We start from the raw sequence: 18,934 nt of genomic DNA on the forward strand, positions 1-18,934 counted from the left end.
TCTAGAATTCATTCTTAAAAATAATAAAATAAAATTACCTAATCTAAGCAACAAGATGAACCGTCAGTTGTCCAAACTCGAACAATCCCCGGAAACGGCGCCAAAAACTTGGTGCACGAAATTGTGATCATCAATGGCGCCATCAACATGGTACGCTCAATTGCAATATCAACTCTTTATCACAACTTCGCACAACTAACCAGGAAGTGCACTGGGTCGTCCAAGTAATAAACCTTACGCGAGTAAGGGTCGATCCCACAGAGATTGTTGGTATGAAGCAAGCTATGGTCATCTTGTAAATCTCAGTCAGGTGGATTCAAATGGTTATGGAGGATTGATAATTAAAAGATGAATAAAACATAAAATAAAGATAGAGATACTTATGTAATTCATTGGTGAGAATTTCAGATAAGCGTATGGAGATGCTTTGTCCCTTCCGTCTCTCTGCTTTCCTACTGTCTTCATCCAATCCTTCTTACTCCTTTCCATGGCAAGCTGTATGTTGGGCATCACTGTTGTCAATGGCTACAGTCCCGTCCTCTTAGTGAAAATGTTCAACGCGCTCTGTCACAGCACGGTTATTCATCTGTCGGTTCTCGATCATGTCGGAATAGAATCCAGTGATTCTTTTGCGTCTGTCACTAACGCCCCACAATCGCGAGTTTGAAGCTTGTCACAGTCATTAATCCTTGAATCCTACTCGGAATACCACAGACAAGGTTTAGACTTTCTGGATTCTCAAGAATGCCGCCATCAATTCTAGCTTATACCACGAAGATTCTGATTAAGGAATCCAAGAGATAAACATTCAAGCCTTGTTTGCATGTAGAACAGAAGTGGTGGTCAGGCACACGTTCATAAGTGAGAATGATGATGAGCGTCACATAATCATCACATTCATCATGTTCTTGGGTGCAAATGAATATCTTAGAACAAGAATAAGCTAAATTGAATGGAAAATAATAGTAATTGCATTAATACTCGAGGTACAGCAGAGCTCCACACGTTAATCTGTGGTGTGTAGAAACTCCACTGTTGAAAATACATAAGTGATAATGGTGATCATTGGCTTCGGCCCCAGAGAGGGAACCAGAAGAACCAAGATGAAAATACAATAGCAAAAGGTCCTATTTATAGAGAACTAGTAGCTTAAGGTTTACAAAAATGAGTAAATGACGTAAAAATCCACTTCCGGGCCCACTTGGTGTGTGCTTGGGCTGAGCATTGAAGCTTCCATATGTAGAGACTTTTCTTGGAGTTAAACGCCAGCTTTTGTGCCAGTTTGGGCGTTTAACTCCAGCTTTTGTGCCAGTTCTGGCGTTAAACGCTGGGAATTCTGAAGCTGACTTGGAATGCCTGTTTGGGCCATCAAATCTCAGGCAAAGTATAGACTATTATATATTGCTAGAAAGCCCAGGATGTCTACTTTCCAACGAAATTAAGAGCGCGCCAATTGGGCTTCTGTAGCTCCAGAAAATCTACTTCGAGTGCAGGGAGGTCAGAATCGAACAGCATCTGCAGCCCTTTTCAGCCTCTGAATCAGATTTTTGCTCAGGTCCCTCAATTTCAGCCAGAAAATACTTGAAATCATAGAAAAATACACAAACTCATAGTAAAGTCCAGAAAAGTAAATTTTAAATAAAAACTAATAAAAATATAATAAAAACTAACTAAAATATACTAAAAACATACTAAAAACAATGCCAAAAAGCGTATAAATTATCCGCTCATCAACGGTCCATGAACTTAGTCCTCTTCTTGTGCTGGATCCTTCAAGTGGATGATCTCCAGCTCCTTTTTGCTCTTCATCTTCTCACCATGATATAACTTCAAGCGGTGGCCGTTTACCTTGAAGAAGGTAGGGCTTGACGGATAGCTCAGGTGAAAGACTCCATAAGGTTCAACCTTCTCCACCCTGTAGGGTCCTTCCCACCTTGATCGCAACTTTTCTGGCATGAGTCTCAGCCTTGAGTTATAGAGGATGACCAAATCCCCAACTCTAAACTCTCTCTGCTTGATATTCCTGTCATGCATCGCCTTTACCCTTTCCTTATAGAGCCGTGAGTTCTCATACGCTTCCATTCGAAGGCACTCTAATTCCTGTAGTTGTAGTTTCCTTTCAATGCCGGCTCCTCCCAATCCTGAGTTGCATTCCTTCACAGCCCAGTAAGCCTTGTGTTCCACTTCTACTGGAAGGTGACAAGCCTTCCCGTAGATGAGGCGGAAGGGACTCATTCTGATAGGTGTCTTGTATGCGGTTCGATAAGCCCAAAGCGCATCTGCCAGTCGAGCACTCCAGTCCTTCCTGTAAGGCTTTATGATCTTCTCTAATATGCGCTTGATCTCCCTATTTGACACCTCGGTTTTCCCATTGGTCTGGGGATGGTAGGCTGTCGCTACCTTGTGAATGATGCCTTGTTTCTTCAACAGATTTGTCATTCTCCTGTTGCAAAATTGAGTGCCTTGATCACTCATGATTTCTCGTGGTGATCCAAAGCGACATATAATATTGTTTCAAACAAAAGATACAACAACGTTAGCATCATTAGTATGGGTAGGAATTACTTCCACCCATTTAGACACGTAATCAACAACTAACAATATATAGAAGAAACCTTTATAGTTTGGAAATGGAGCCATGAAGTCAATTCCCCAAACATAAAAAATCTCACAGAACAACCTAAGTTGTTGGGGCATCTCATCCCTCTTGGATATATTCCTAAACCTTTGGCATTGGGGGCAAGAGTCACAATATATGCTAGCATCCTTAAAAAGTGTGGGCCACCAGAAACCACAGTCTAAAATTTTTCTAGCAGTTCTCTGAGGACCAAAGTGTCCACCACTCTTAGAAGAGTGGCAGGCCTCTAAAATTGACTGGAATTCTGATTGTGGTACACACCTTCTAATTATTTGATCAGTACCACATCTCCATAAATATGGGTCATCCAATATATAATATTTGGACTTGCTTTTCAGCTTGTCCCTTTGATGCTTAGTAAAATTAGGAGGAAAGGTACGACTAACCAAATAATTAGCTACAGGTGCATACCAAGGAACCACCTCAGATACTGCTTGCAAGCTATCAAGTGGAAAAGCATCATTGATAGGAGCGGAGTCATTTTTAATATGACAGAGGCCACGCACCAGAAATTGTAGAAAACGCTCATAACGAGTTCTGAGGCCCTTTTTGGCCCAAATCCAAGTCCAGAAGGCATAGACCAGAGGTTATGAAGTATGGGAATGCATCCATTCAGGGGGAGTTCGCCAAATTTCTAGTTTTTTCTATGATTTAGATTTAGTCTAGAGAGAGGTTCTCTCTCTCTTTTAGGATTTAGGATTTCTTCTTGTTTTAAGAGTAACTCTGGATCCCAGGTTTAATGTTCTTTTATTTTAAGTTTTACTTTTATTTATTTATTCCAACATTTGAATTTATTATTATAATTTGATTTATGAATTTCTCCCATGTCACGGATTGTTCTTTGAATTAATGATAATTGAGGTATTTTCAGTTTATAATTGTTCTCTTTGAATTAAGTTGCCATTGCTTCCCATCTAAGGATATTTTTATTATTCCAGCAATTTTACTTTTTCCCCTTTTGGTTCTGATTAAGAATTTAGTAAACCAACAGTTATTAAACTCAACGTAATTAATAATCGTTATCTTGCTAATTGAGCTGAACCTGAATAATCCCAACCTTTTCTTAGGAAATAATTAGGATTCAAAGGTCAATTTAATTAGTCCCTTGACTTTCCTTGCCATGGTAAAGGTTGACCAAGTGGAGTTTAGATTCAACTTTTATTATAGTTGAGAGAGATAACTAAGTTAGACCTCTAAATTCCCTTATCTTGCCAAGAGTTGTTTTACAGTTCCTTGAGAAGACGACCCGAGGAAGAGAGTAAGAAGAACATACTTGCTTCTCACCTTCTCACCTCTAAATTAAGACGCCATTTTTAATTGCCATTTAATTCACGCATCATTTAAATTACTTGCTTCTCACCTTCTAAACCCCGATTACAACCTTTATAACCAATAATAAGAACATACTTCCTCGCAGTTCCTTGAGAAGACGACCCGAGGTTTGAATACTCGGTTAACAATTTCTAAAGGGGTTTGTTACTTGTGACACCCAAAACATTTATACGAAGGGATTTTTTTCAGTTTAGAGACTATATCTACAACGCGACTGTTTTTATGACATTCTTTACTGGCAAAAATCCTAAGGTCAAAATGGCGCCGTTGCCGGGGAACTGCTAACGTGTGCCTTATTATTGGTTATTGTAAATATTTTTCTTTTGCTTGTTTATTTATCTTCGTTTTTCCTTTTTATCTTTATTTGCTACCATGAACTCTCACCCCACTCGCTTTGAGTTTGGTTCTAATATTGTTAAAGGAAATAGAAGTTACAGTAGGAATGTGCATCAAGGTCAGACCAATCAAGGATGGATGGAACCAAGAGGATCTAATCAACCCTTTTGGCAGCAACACCCTCCGAGATATCCTGGACAAAGACCATTCTACCGCTCATACCCAGCTGAAAGACATGGTGGACAACCTTGTAATTACCAACAAGCTCCACCCCGTGCATATGAACCGTCCTTTCTACATAACCCCGAACCACCACACTCACAAGCTTCTCTTCACCATTCGCCATCATATGATCCTTCCTTACCCCAATACCAATCCAATCGTTCCCAGTCATCACCACTTCCCTATGTATCATGTCTAAGTCCAGCAAACCGCGAAGCAGATGATCGCCTAAAAGAAACAGTAATTAAATTTCAAACAACCATTCAACAACTGGAGCAAGCACTAATCCAATGGGCCACTAAGCGCTCGAATATACAAGGATCAACCACAGCTCCATGTGGACAACCCGATGAAGAGCGTAGCATGAAAGAAATACTAGAGACTCTAGTGGACAAGGTAGAGAATGAATTCGTACTAGAACAAGTGGAAGAAGCTGTCATTATTCAAGAAGAAGAGTTGGTTGAAGATCTAGGTGATGCTGAACTTCCTTGGGAATCCAGAATTGAGGAAAACTCCGTCCAGGATGCTACAGTTGATGCTAAGGAAGATACTGTACAATCTCCAAGGCAAATCGTTTATGAGGAATCAGACGGAATAATCCAAGAAGCAATTTTCCTTGATGATGATATTCACAAGTCTAGCTCTCTTGGTGATGAACTTACATCTGCAAGTGAATTCTCTGAAATCGAAGAATCTTCCCCAAGTGAATATGAAGATGATGCAGAGGTGGATTTCTCTCAACCTCCAATCTATGACTTGAGTGATGAGGAAGACATAGAAGACTTTGACCAGGATACAGATACAAGTGAAGATCTTTGCAAGGAGGTGGAAGAATTCACAGAAGAGCACAAGGAAACGGGAACTTGCAGAACCACCAAAAACACCTATCCCAAGGCCATTACCACCTAATACAAGCTTCAAGTGGGTACAATCCTTAACTTATAACTTCACTTATTCACTTGAATATGGTTTGCTCAAAACAGATGGCCAGCTTAGAGCTCTCTGCGGCTTTAAGAGTAAGAGGAAAATGGCTCGTACTCAGAGCTGGTGCACAAGGTTCAATAAGGTTCCATGCTTCACCTCGAAGTACACGGATTGGTATCATGCTCAATTGCATGGATCACGGAGAACGTTTGGTCCCCACGGTGAGATTCTACTTTTTAAACCGCCCGGATGGAGACATGTAGATCAAGATGGAGACGGATTTAAAAGCAAGGCTTAGAATCCTGGAGTTTATTCTGACATTTGTCGTCCCGGGAGCCTAACAATATATTTAAAGCTGCTTAAAAGCTTCACATGCCTAGTTTGGGACCCCGGAGGCTATTGGCATTCCAAGCACTGGTGGAAATTTTTGGACGAATTTAAACATAAGCCACCATAACAGGATACTCTTCCAATGTCAAACTTAAGGACTTTAACTAAAAGTGCTAGGTGGGAGACAACCCACCATGGTATGGTCACTTCTTTTTCAATTTATTTCTTGTTAATTGCTTTCATTTTTCCTTTTTCCTTTTAATTTATTAAACCTGGAATCATGCATAAGCATTCATGATAGTCATTGTATTCTGCATTTCTTTTCATGTTTAAAAAAAAAGAAAAAAAGGGTTGCACGACGCGATCACATGCCCTGTGCGATCGCGTCATATCGCGAAAAATGCCACCCATGCGATCGTGTGATCCACGCGGCCGCGTGATATATATATCGGCCTAAGGATCCAACGAACAGAAAGTTGGGCTGAAATCATGCGGCTCTTGTGCGTTTCGCACAAATTGGCCCACGCGATCGCATGTCCCATGCGATCGCGTCACTTACCCAACCCCAATACCATGCGACTGCGTGAGCGACGCGATCGCGTCGCATAGATTGCATATCACCCCAAAAGGAGACAGAGAGTTACGCCGAAACGGCGCTGGAGTCGTGCGTTTAGCACGAATTCCAGCGATGCGATTGCGAGACCCACGCGATCGCGTCATTCCTCTTTTCCCCCTCTCATGCGATCGCGCGACCCACGCGATCGCATCATCCCTATTTTCATCCCAACCATGCGACCGCGTGCCCCACGCGGCCGCGTGGATTCGATAATATAACCCCCCCAGCCACGCAAACCCTATCAGTCGCGCAGCTCCCCCTTCACCCCCCTCAGCCGCCACCGCGACGCCGTGCCCCGCCACCGCGCCGAATGCCGCCGCAACCACCTTCTTCCCCGTTCCACCCTCCCGCCTACCAGGTTTCGCAAAACGCAAATCCTTTTTATCCGTTCGTCGTTTTTCTATAATTTTTTTCCGTTTCTGTTCATAATTAAGATAGATAGATATGCATGTTGTAGTGAAATTTTTAGGTTGTTAGGTAGCTTAGGCTGTGGTTCATGGATCTAGGTCTGTTTACTTGCACTGTTCTTACTTCTGTGTTTATCCTATGTGCAAATCTGTTGCTGCTATATTCATGATTCATATGCTGCTTTCTTGTATGTTGCTGCTGTTTACATTGAGTTTTTTATGCTTATTTTATATCTATGTACATGCAGCTTACTTTCCTTTAATTCATATGAACTGATAAGATTGCTGTTTATTTTCCGGGACAATCCAATTTTAGCCGAAATGCTGCCCAATTTTTTTTTTAAATTGTTTTCATTCATGTTTGGGTTTGGCATTTCTGAAATCTGTTTTACTCTGCTTTACCCAAACCATTACATGAATGCTATGGCAGACTATCTTATCCTTTTTGATTTCCTGGTTCATAAACTGCTTGTTCAATTATGAGTACTTCTATTCTTACCTGTGAATCTTTGTTATATGGTTTTTTTTTCTCTATGCCACTTACTTTAACCCGCACTTTACTAACTCACTGATTTTAATTTACTAATTTCTTTTTCAAATCCTAACCATACTAAACCTTTTGATCTCTTTTCTGATTATTTTCACTTTCCTCTAACTTTCTCACTATGTCATATTGATTTTTCTCTTTCCATTTAACATTAATTCAATCACATTTCAATTACTCATTTTCCTTATTCTATTTCTCCTGTACCGCTTTGAGTTTCCTTTGTTTGCATTGCCTATTTGCTTTCCTATTTTATCCATTTCCTAGTTTTCTGCTTTTCAGGATGTCTGCCTCACGAAGGAAAGGCAAAGGTAAGGCTACTGGCAAGCGCAAGCGAGGAGCTTCCTCCCAGTCCATCATTGCTCTAATGCACGATTCCTCATGGTGGGAGAAGAACTTCACACAGCAGGAAAAAGCTGACCAGCTGCTCCCTTCGATTGATCCTATAAAATTTGCAAACCGGTACTGTGAGCTGAAGTACCCGACTTTTGGAAACTCCAGAAATCTATACCTGGAACGTTCCTTGAAGATTCCAGAAGCCCTCCAGCAGTACACCACTGAGCAAATCAAGCAAAGGGGCTGGTTCTTTCTGGAGAGACCACTGACAGAGGTCAATGCATCTTGGGTCCGGAAATTCTATTGCAACTACTACCTTACTACCCTAGATGCAGTGAACCTGAGGGGAAAGCAAATTCTGGTCACTGAGGAGGCCATTGAGACCATTCTCCAGCTCCCAGCCAAGTCTGATCAGCCAGATGGTTATGCACAGGCTGAGGAGGACATGGGCCAGATGCAGTTTGATTGGGATGCTGTGAAGGCACGGATTACTCTCGACCCTGCTGTTCCTTGGGAGATGGGTCAGAACACTACTATGCCCAGAGGGATCAAGAGAGTGTACTTGAATGATGAAGCTCGGCTATGGCATCAAATCTTGAGCAACTATGTGATGCCAAGTACTCATGAGACTGAGATCCCGGTTGCCATGATTAACCTCCTCTGGTGTGTGCTGGAGGGTAAGGACCTGTACTTGCCTCGTTTTATCCGGCATTATATGGCCAGGGCCCACGTCCGAGGCACCCTCCCCTTTCCTTATCTGGTTACACGGCTAGGCCGTCAGGCTGATATACCTTGGGAGGATGCCGATGAGCGACCACCAGCAGCAGACTGCAGGAAGATCATCCCGCACAGCAGGAACTTCCTTGCTTTGGGCTACAGACCACCACCTGTCACTGCTACTGATGAGACAGCCCCTCCGTTTGTTGGACCCTCTTCATCCACAGCTGCCCCAGCTGCCCCTACTGCCACCACTACACCTCCACCCGCCTCTGAGCCGGTTTATCAACTCGTGCACCGTCTATTCTGCCAGCTTGATCAGATGGAGTGCCATAACAGGCGCCGGTATGAGAGATTAGAGTGCCGCAGTAGGCGACGCTATTCCCATCTGAAGCTGATGATCAGACAGGGCGCCGACATCCCCTCCGATCCCGACACTCCATCAGAGCCATCAGAGGAGGAGGAGCATGAGCACGAGGAGGAGCCTCATTCCCAGGCAGAGACTCATTTCCAGGAGGAGACTCATCAGCAGGCAGCCACAGAGCAGGCTGCCCCACATCAGGAGGTTATGCCCCAGCTTGAGGTTGCAGATCCAGAGATCCCACTCCAGTCAGTCCCTCCTCTACAGCAGCCAGACTCTTAGCCCACCACCGCCACAGAGACCCCAGCTACCATCCCTACCAGTGATGACACTCCTTCACACCCGGCTTGATTGAGTATCGGGGACGAAGCTTCATTTTAAGTGTGGGGAGGTCGCCATCTCTGGCGTTTATCTTGGTGAACCACTACATACTTTTCTTTTATTTTGGATACTTTTCTGTATTTTTCTCTTTTTTCTTTTATTTGTTATTTTCTAAGTACTTATACATTGCTACTTGTGTGTTGTTACTCTATTTTCTGTATTTTGCATTTTTAGTTCATATTTTAAGTTATTTGGTTCATTAGTTTAGATGCAATTCTAACTTATTAGTGGATCAATTAGTATAGTTTACCCTTTTGACATAAGATAGCTTAATTATAGCTTAGTTTAAATTGACAAAAATAATAAAGAGTAAGCCAGGAACTTGAACATAATAAATTTAGATCCATAAAACCTTGTATATATAGCATTACATGATGTAGTTAAACTGACAACATTTTATCAAGGAGAAACATTAAAATTTCAAAGGCTACCCTAAATTACTTTTTAAGAGAATAATGAGAATTTTTAAACCTGCATGACATACATAAGTGATAAATGATTTTTCAGCTAGAGAACATATAGCCTGTGAGTTTTGAGCTTAACTGTATGGTTACATTCAAACCATAATTTTTATTCCTGTGTGTTCCAACCTTCTTTCTTATTCTAGTGTTCTTTACTTTGTTTTAGTCTATATATCCGATTGTAGAATATAGGTACATCCCAAAATAATGATTGAGGCTATTATTTGATTTTAGCTCACTTACCCCAGATTAGCCTACCTTTTACATCACCTTTGTTAGCCCCCTTGAGCCTTTTAAAACCTCTTTATTCTATTTAGCCAAATTACTAGCCTTAAGCAGAAAAACAAAAGAAAATCCCAAGTGAATCCTTGGTTAGCTTAAGATAGAAAATTATTAATAGAGTAAAATGTGGGAAACCTTTTGGAAACATGAGTGATAGAAACAAAGGGTTAGGAAAGTTAAAAAGAAATAAAAATAAATTTGGGAAGCATGCTCATGAGAAAATCAAAGTGATTCAATTACCATGTGCATTAAAAAAAAAATTTCAACATCTAAATAAAAGGGGATACAAAAAGAACTCCCCAATGCAAAATAAAAAATAAATGCACATGGGATAAAAACAAGAACTGAAACATGAGCATGCCACATCAAAAGTGAGAAAATAGGGAGAATAGGTAAAGAAGCATTATTTTACTAAATATGTATGTTAGGTGAGATCTTAGTCTAATTAAGGATTCACTTATTAGCTCACTTAGCCTTATACATATATCCTTACCTTTACCTTGACCCCATTACAACCTTGATTAAAGACCTCATGAGTTTTGGTATGACTATGTTCTATAATTGATTTGTTAGATGAAAAACAAAGTTATAAAAAGGAAGAATAAAAAGAAGAATAGAGTGATTAACCCAATAAACACTGAGTGATTAGAGAGTAAACACAAAATCCAGTAAGGGTTCAATAGCTCATTAACATTTATCTCTATTCAAATTAATAATTGTCTTGCAAGTTTTAATGTTTTCTTTCTCATCTCACTTGCGTTATTATTTGAGGGTTATCTATATATGTATATATAACTCCTTGAGAATGCAAAATAATTTAACTACATGTAGGCTTTATATATGAGTGGATAAATTAGAATTGCATGACTCATTAGGTAGATGCATTTAGAATAGGTTGCATTTCATAACATTCCATCAGTTTAACCTTAATTATTTACCTTGGATTTAGCATGAGGACATGCTAGTGTTTAAGTGTGGGGAGGTTGATAAACCCATATTTCATGAGTTCTTTTGTACTTAATTTGAGTGATTTATTCAATCCTTCACCTACTTACTCACATTAATTGCATGATTTTACTTTCCATTCCTTATTATGTCATATTGTGAAAAACATGTTTCCTAAGCTTTGAAAATTAATTATTTTAATTACCTTTATTTCCATTCGATGTCGTGATTAGTGTGTTGAGTAGTTTCAGATTTTCTAAGGCAGAATGACTTAAATGATGAAAAAGGAAACATACTAAAAGGAAAGGAGAAAGCAAAACGGAGCTTTAAGGAAACTGGTATCCACGCGATCGCATGGACGACGCGATCGCGTGCCAAGCACGAATCAGCAGCGACGCGGCCGCATGACTGACGCGACCGCGTGTATTAAGCAGAACGCACATGACGCGGTCGCATGACTGACGCGACCGCGTGGCAAGGAAAAGCTCCGAATGACGCGACCGCGTGACCCACGCGGACGCATGACAGAGGCCACGCACTAGAAATTGCAGAAAACGCTCATAACGAGTTCTGAGGCCCTTTTTGGCCCAAATCCAAGTCCAGAAGGCATAGACCAGAGGTTATGAAGTAGGGGAATGCATCCATTCAGGGGGAGTTCGCCAATTTTCTAGTTTTTTCTATGATTTAGATTTAGTCTAGAGAGAGGTTCTCTCTCTCTTTTAGGATTTAGGATTTCTTCTTGTTTTAAGAGTAACTCTGGATCCCAGGTTTAATGTTCTTTTATTTTAAGTTTTACTTTTATTTATTTATTCCAACATTTGAATTTATTATTATAATTTGATTTATGAATTTCTCCCATGTCACGGATTGTTCTTTGAATTAATGATAATTGAGGTATTTTCAGTCTATGATTGTTCTCTTTGATTTAAGTTGCCATTGCTTCCCATCCAAGGATATTTTTATTATTTCAGCAAATTTATTTTTTCCCTTTTGGTTCTGGTTAAGAATTCAGTAACTCAACAGTTATTAAACTCAACATAATTGATAATCATTATCACCAACAGTTATTAAACTCAACGTAATTAATAATCGTTATCTTGCTAATTGAGCTGAACCTGAATAATCCCAACCTTTTCTTAGGAAATAATTAGGATTCAAAGGTCAATTTAATTGGGCCCTTGACTTTCCTTTGCCCTGGTAAGGTTGACCAAGTGGAGTTTAGATTCAACTTTTATTATAGTTGAGAGAGATAACTAAGTTAGACCTCTAAATTCCCTTATCTTGCCAAGAGTTGTTTTACAGTTATTATTTATTTTTAATTGCCATTTAATTCACTCATCATTTAAATTACATGCTTCTCACCTTCTAAACCCCGATTACAACCTTTATAACCAATAATAAGAACATACTTCCTCGCAGTTCCTTGAGAAGACAACCCGAAGTTTGAATACTCGGTTAACAATTTCTAAAGGGGTTTGTTACTTGTGACACCCAAAACGTTTGTACGAAGGGATTTTTGTCGGTTTAGAGACTATATCTACAACGCGACTATTTTTATGACATTCTTTTCTGGCAAAAATCCTAACGTCAAGTATCCAATGGATTAACCTTGGTTTAGACTCTTTCTTAGCTAACAAATATTTTAAGGCTGCATGGTCTGAATATACTACCACCTTAGTACCAAGTAAATAAGCTCTGAATTTATCCAGAGCAAAAAAATAGCTAATAGCTCTTTTTCAATGGTAGTATAATTAGGTTGAGCGTTGTCTAAAGTCTTAGAAGCATAAGCAATAATATAAGGGTCCTTACCTTTGCGCTGAGCCAGTGCTGCTCCTACCGTATAGTTTGATGCGCCGCACATGATCTCGAACGGCCTACTCCAGTCAGGCCCTCTCACTATAGGAGCTTGGGGCAAGGCAACCTTCAGCTTATCAAACGCCTCCATGCAATCTTTACTAAACTCGAACTCTACATCCTTCTGTAGCAAACGAGATAAAGGCAATGCTACCTTACTGAAGTCCTTGATAAATCACCGGTAGAAACCTGCATGACTGATGAGCGGATATTTTATACGCTTTTTGGTGGTATTTTCATATAGTTTTTAGTAGGATTTAGCCACTTTTTAGTATATTTTTATTAGTTTTTGTGAAAAAATCATATTTCTGGACTTTACTATGAGTTTGTGTGTTTTTCTGTGATTTCAGGAATTTTCTGGCTAAAATTGAGGGACCTGAGCAAAAATCTGATTCAGAGGCTGAAAAAAGACTACAGATGTTGTTGGATTCTGACCTCCCTTCACTCGAAGTGGATTTTCTAGAGCTACAGAACTCCAAATGGCGCGCTCCTAATTGCGTTGGAAAGTAGACATCCAGGGCTTTCCAGCAATATATGATAGTTTATACTTTGAGCGAGTTTTGACGATGTAAAGTGGCGTCAAAACGCCAGCTCTCTACCTTTCCCTGGCGTCAAAATGCCAGAACTGGCATAAAAGTTGGAGTTAAATGCCCAAACTGGCACCAAAGCTTGCGTTTAACTCTAGGAATAGCCTATGCACGTGAAAGCTCCAATGCTCAATCCAAGCACACACCGAGTGGGCCCCAGAAGTGGATTTCTGCACTACCTATCTTAGTTTACTCATTTTATGTAAACCTAGGTCACTAGTTGAGTATAAAAACTACTTTTAGAGATTTATTTTGTACCACATAACATTTTCACGTTTTCCATTGTATCTCTACAGAATGAGTCTCTAAACTCTATTGTTGGGGGTGCGGAGCTCTGCTGTGTCTCGATGGATTAATGTAATTACCACTGTTTTCTATTCAATCACGCTTAGATATTCATTCGCACTTAAACATGATGAATGTGATGATCCGTGACACTCATCACCATTCTCAACTTATGAAAGTGTGCCTGACAACCACCTCCGTTCTATCTTAGATTGAATGTGTATCTCTTGGGTTCCTGGTTCACGAATTTGAGTACCTCTCCTGACAACAGGCGTTCGAACTTGTGCATCCAGAGTCTTCGTGGTATAAGCTAGAATTATTGGCGGCCATTCCTGAGATCCAGAAAGTCTAAACCTTGTATGTGGTATTCCGAGTAGGATCTGGGAAGGGATGACTGTGACGAGCTTCAAACTCGCGAGTGTTGGGTGTAGTGACAGACGCGAAAGGATCACTGGATTCTATTCCAACATGATCGAGAACCAACAGATGATTAGTCGTGCGGTGACAGCACACATGGACCATTTTCACTGAGAGGATGGGAAGTAGCCATTGACAACAGTGACATCCTACCTACAGCTTGCCATGGAAGGAGTCTTGCGTGCGTGAAGAAGAAGATAGTAGGAAAGCAGAGATTCAGAGACATAGCATCTCCAAAACTCCAACCTATTCTCCATTATTGAACCACAAGTACTTTTTATTTTATGTTCTTTTATTATATTGCAAACAAAAACCCTTTTTATCATTAATCTCATGACTAAGAGTTACAAGGTAACCATAGCTTGCTTCAAGCCGACAATCTCCATGGGATCGACCTTTACTCACGTAAGGTATTACTTGGACGATCCAGTGCACTTGCTGGTTAGTTGTGCGGGATTGCAAGAGTGATTGCAATTTCATGCACCAAGTTTTTGGTGCCGTTGCCAGGGATTGTTCGAGTTTAAACGACTGACGTTTCATCTTGTTGCTTAGATTAGGAAAATTTTGTCTTTTGGGTCAGAGTCTTTTATTTTCTTTTCAAAATTTTTCAAAAATTTATTATTTTTCTTTTAGATTCTTCTGTTTGAGTCTAGTTGCATGTTTTAAGTTTGGTGTTTTCTTGTTAGTTTTTATTTAATTTCCGAAAATTTATTTTTGGTTTTCTAAAAATTTTAAGTTTGGTGTTCTTTTTATGTTCTTGAATCCTTTGAGTCTTTGAATTTTTGTTCTTTGTGTTCTTGTGAATCTTCAAAGTGTTCTTGAGTCTTTCTTGTGTTTTGATCTTAAAATTTTTAAGTTTGGTGTTCTTTGGTGTTTCCTCCAAATTTTCGAAAATTTTGCGTTAAATTAGTCATCAATTTTAAAAATCAAATCTTTTTAAATTGTCTTCAATCATATCTTTTCAATCATATCTTTTTTTTCAAAACTTCCTAACCACTTTCTCTTCATTTTTTTTTCAAAAATCCTCATAAAAAATTTTCAAATATTTTTTTTACTTTATATTTTTTAGTTTCCAATTTTCTTTTATTATTAATTTTTTTCGAAAATATATATATATAAATATAATAAAATAAAAAAATAAATCCACATCATCTCCTTTTCTCCATCATGGAACTATGTGGAAATGAACAGTCTAGAAGGACTATGGGGTCATATGCTAACCCCGCTACTGCTTCATATGGGAGTAGTATCTGTATACCCTCCATCGGAGTCAGTAATTTTGAGTTGAATCCTCAGCTCATTATCATGATGCAGCAAAATTGCCAGTATTCCGGTCTTCCACAGGAAGAACCTACTGAGTTTCTGGCACAGTTCTTATAAGTTGCTGACACAGTACATGATAAGAAAGTAAACCAGGATGTCTACAGATTATTATTGTTTCCATTTGCTGTAAAAGACCAAGCTAAGAGGCGGTTAAATAACCAACCTAAGGCCAGCATAAGGACATGGAAACAGCTGTCAGAAAAATTTCTGAATCAATATTTCCTTCCCAAGAGGATGACACAGCTAAGGCTGGACATCCAATGCTTTAAGCAAGAGGATAATGAATCCCTTTACAACGCCTGGGAGAGGTACAAAGAAATACTGAGGAAATGCCCCTCTGAAATGTTTTCAGAATGGGTGCAGTTAGACATCTTCTACTATGGGCTTATAGAAAAAGCTCAGATATCTCTAGACCACTCAGTTGGTGGATCTATACACATGAGAAAGACAATTGAAGAGGCTCAAGAGCTTATAGATACTGTTGCTAAAAATCAGCATCTGTACTTGAGGAGTGAGTCCTCCATGAAGGAAGAGGCTAATGCAGTATCTACTGACCTTAGTCCTCCAGAAAATGTTGCTGAACTCAACCAGCAATTACTTACTTTGACAAAATAGTTAGCAGAATTTAAAGAAATGTTACAAGATACTTAGGATGCTAATAAGAATATGGAAGCACAACTTGACTAGACAAGACGATAGTTATCTAAACAAATAACAGAAGAATGTCAAGCTGTTCAATTAAGGAGTGGAAAAACATTAAATACATCAACTCAAAGTAGCAGAAAGCCAAGGAAAGAACAGCTGACAGGGGATGAACAGAATACTACCCAAAATCTCTCTGAGGATAGTAAGATCCTATAGAGGAATGATTCTGGCGTCCAAATGCTAGAAAAGGGTGAAAAGTTCGCGTCAAATGCCAATTCCATGTTCAATTCTGGCGTTCAAATGCCAGAACAGGGTAGGAATCTGGTGTTAAATGCCAATCCAGCGCCCAATCCTGGCGTTCAAATGCCAGTAAGGGATCAGACACCTGCAAGTGCTGATAATAACTCCCTCAAGAAGGCGTCTCAGCTTGTTTCTGTATGAAATAAACCTGCAGCAACCATGGTTTAAGAATATAAAGCAAAAATACCTTATCCTCAGAAACTCTATCGAGCAGAATAGGATAAGCAATTTGCCCGCTTTGCAGACTATCTTAGGACTCTTGAAATAAAGATTTCGTTTGCAGAAGCACTTGAGCAAATACCCTCTTATGCTAAGTTCATGAAAGAAATCTTAAGCCATAAGAAGGATTGGAGAGAAACTAAAAAAGTTTTTCTCACTGAGGAATGCAGTGCAGTCATTCTAAAAAGCTTATCAGAGAAGCTTAAGGATCCGGAAGCTTTATGATACCATGCACATTAGAAGGAATTTGCACCAAGATAGCTCTATGTGATCTTGGGGCAAGTATCAACCTAATCCCTGCATCCACTATCAGAAAGCTTGGTTTGACCGAAGAGATCAAACCAACCCGGATCTATCTTCAACTTGCTGATGGCTCCATTAAATACCCATCAGGCATAATTGAGAACATGATTGTCAAGGTTGGGCCATTTACCTTTCCCACTGACTTCGTAGTGCTAGAAATGGAAGAGCACAAGAGTGCAACTATCATTCTAGGAAGACCTTTCCTAGCAACTGGACGCACTCTCATTGATGGCCAAAAGGGGGAAGTGACCTTGAGAGTCAATGAGGATGAGTTTAAGTTGAATGCTGTCAAAGCTATGTAGTATACAGACACACCAAAAGACTGCATGAAAGTGGATCTTATTGACTTTCTGGTAGAAGAAGTCAATATGACTGAGAGTCTCGAATCAGAGCTAGAGGACATATTTAAAGATGTTCAGCCTGATCTGGAGGAGCCAGAGGAAACAGAGAAACCTCTGAAAATTCCTCAATTAGAGGAAAAGCAGCCTAAACCTAAGCTCAAACCACTACCACCATCCCTGAAATATGCATTTCTGGGAGAAGATAATACTTTTCCTGTGATCATAAGCTCAACCTTAAAGCCACAGGAAGAGGAGGCACTGATTCAAGTGCTAAGGACACACAAGACAGCTCTTGGGTGGTCCATAAGTGATCTTAGGGCAATAGCCCAGCTAGATGCATGCACAAGATTCTCTTGGAGGATAATGCTAAGCCAGTGGTACAACCACAAAGGCGGCTGAATCCAGCCATGAAGGAAGTGGTGCAGAAAGAGGTCACTAAACTACTATAGGCTGGAATTATTTATCCTATTTCTGATAGCCCCTGGGTGAGCCCTGTCCAAGTCATCCTGAAGAAGGGAGGATTGATAATAGTGCATAATGAAAAGAATGAACTGGTTCCTACAAGAACAGTTACAGGGTGGCGCATGTGTAATGACTAAAGAAGACTCAATACAGCCACCAGAAAGGATCATTTTCCTTTACCATTCATAGACCAGATGCTAGAAAGACTAGCAGGTCATGACTATTACTGCTTTTTGGATGGCTATTCAGGCTACAACTAAATTGCAGTAGATCCCCAGGATCAAGAGAAAATAGCATTCACATGTCCATCTGGGTATTTGCCTACAGAAGGATGCCATTTGGTCTGTGTAATGCACTTGCAACCTTTCAGAGATGCATGCTTTCTATTTTCTCTGATATGGTGGAAAAATTTCTGAAAGTCCTCATGGATGACTTCTCAGTATATGGAGACACATTCAGCTCCTGTCTTGATCATCTAACACTTGTTCTAAAAAGGTGCCAAGAGACCAACCTGGTTTTAAACTGGGAGAAATGTCACTTTATGGTGATTGAAGGAATTGTCCTTGGACACAAAATTTCAAACAAGGGAATAGAGGTGGATCAAGCTAAGGTAGAGGTAATTAAAAAATTTTTACTACCTGCCAATGTTAAGGCAATCAAAAGCTTTTTGGGGCATGCATGATTCTATAGGAGGTTTATAAAGGATTTTTCAAAAATCGTAAAATCTCTAAGTAATCTGCTAGCTTCTGACACGCCATTTATATTTGACACAGAGTGTCTGCAGGCCGTTGAGACTCTGAAGGCTAAGCTGGTCACAGCACCAGTCATTTCTGCACCAAACTGGACATTACCATTCGAACTGATGTGTGATGCCAGTGACCATGCCATTGGTGTAGTATTGGGACAGAGGCATGACAAACTTCTGCATGTTATTTACTATGCCAGCCGTGTCCTAAATGATGCATAGAAGAATTACACAACCATAGAAAAGGAATTGCTTGTAGTGGTTTATGCCATTGACAAGTTCAGATCCTATTTGGTAGGATCAAAGGTGATTGTGTACACTGACCATGCTGCTCTTAAATATCTACTCACAAAGTAGGATTCAAAACCAGGCTCATAAGGTGGGTGCTACTTCTGCAAGAGTTTGATATAGAAATAAGAGACAGAAAAGGGACAGAAAACCAAGTGGCAGATCACCTGTCCCGGATAGAACCAGTAGAAGGGGCGTCCTTCCCCATCATTGAGATCTCTGAAACCTTTTCGGATGAGAAATTCTTTGCCATTCAGGAAGTACCATGGTTTACAGACATTACAAACTATAAGGCTGCAAGGTTCATACCCAAGGAGTATAGCAAGCAGCAAA

The 18,934-nt window shown here is 39.9% G+C and overlaps 1 protein-coding gene across 1 annotated transcript; it reads right to left on the reverse strand.

Annotated features, from left to right (window-relative positions):
• Positions 1-1,746: 1,746 nt before the first annotated feature.
• LOC107469964 (uncharacterized) lies at positions 1,747-2,439 on the reverse strand. Its single transcript, XM_016089343.1, has one exon. The coding sequence runs from the start codon at positions 2,437-2,439 to the stop codon at positions 1,747-1,749; it is 693 nt and encodes a 230-aa protein (XP_015944829.1).
• Positions 2,440-18,934: the final 16,495 nt, after the last annotated feature.

Source organism: Arachis duranensis, chromosome 10 (genome assembly GCF_000817695.3).
Source record: "Arachis duranensis cultivar V14167 chromosome 10, aradu.V14167.gnm2.J7QH, whole genome shotgun sequence".
Lineage (NCBI taxonomy): Eukaryota > Viridiplantae > Streptophyta > Magnoliopsida > Fabales > Fabaceae > Arachis > Arachis duranensis.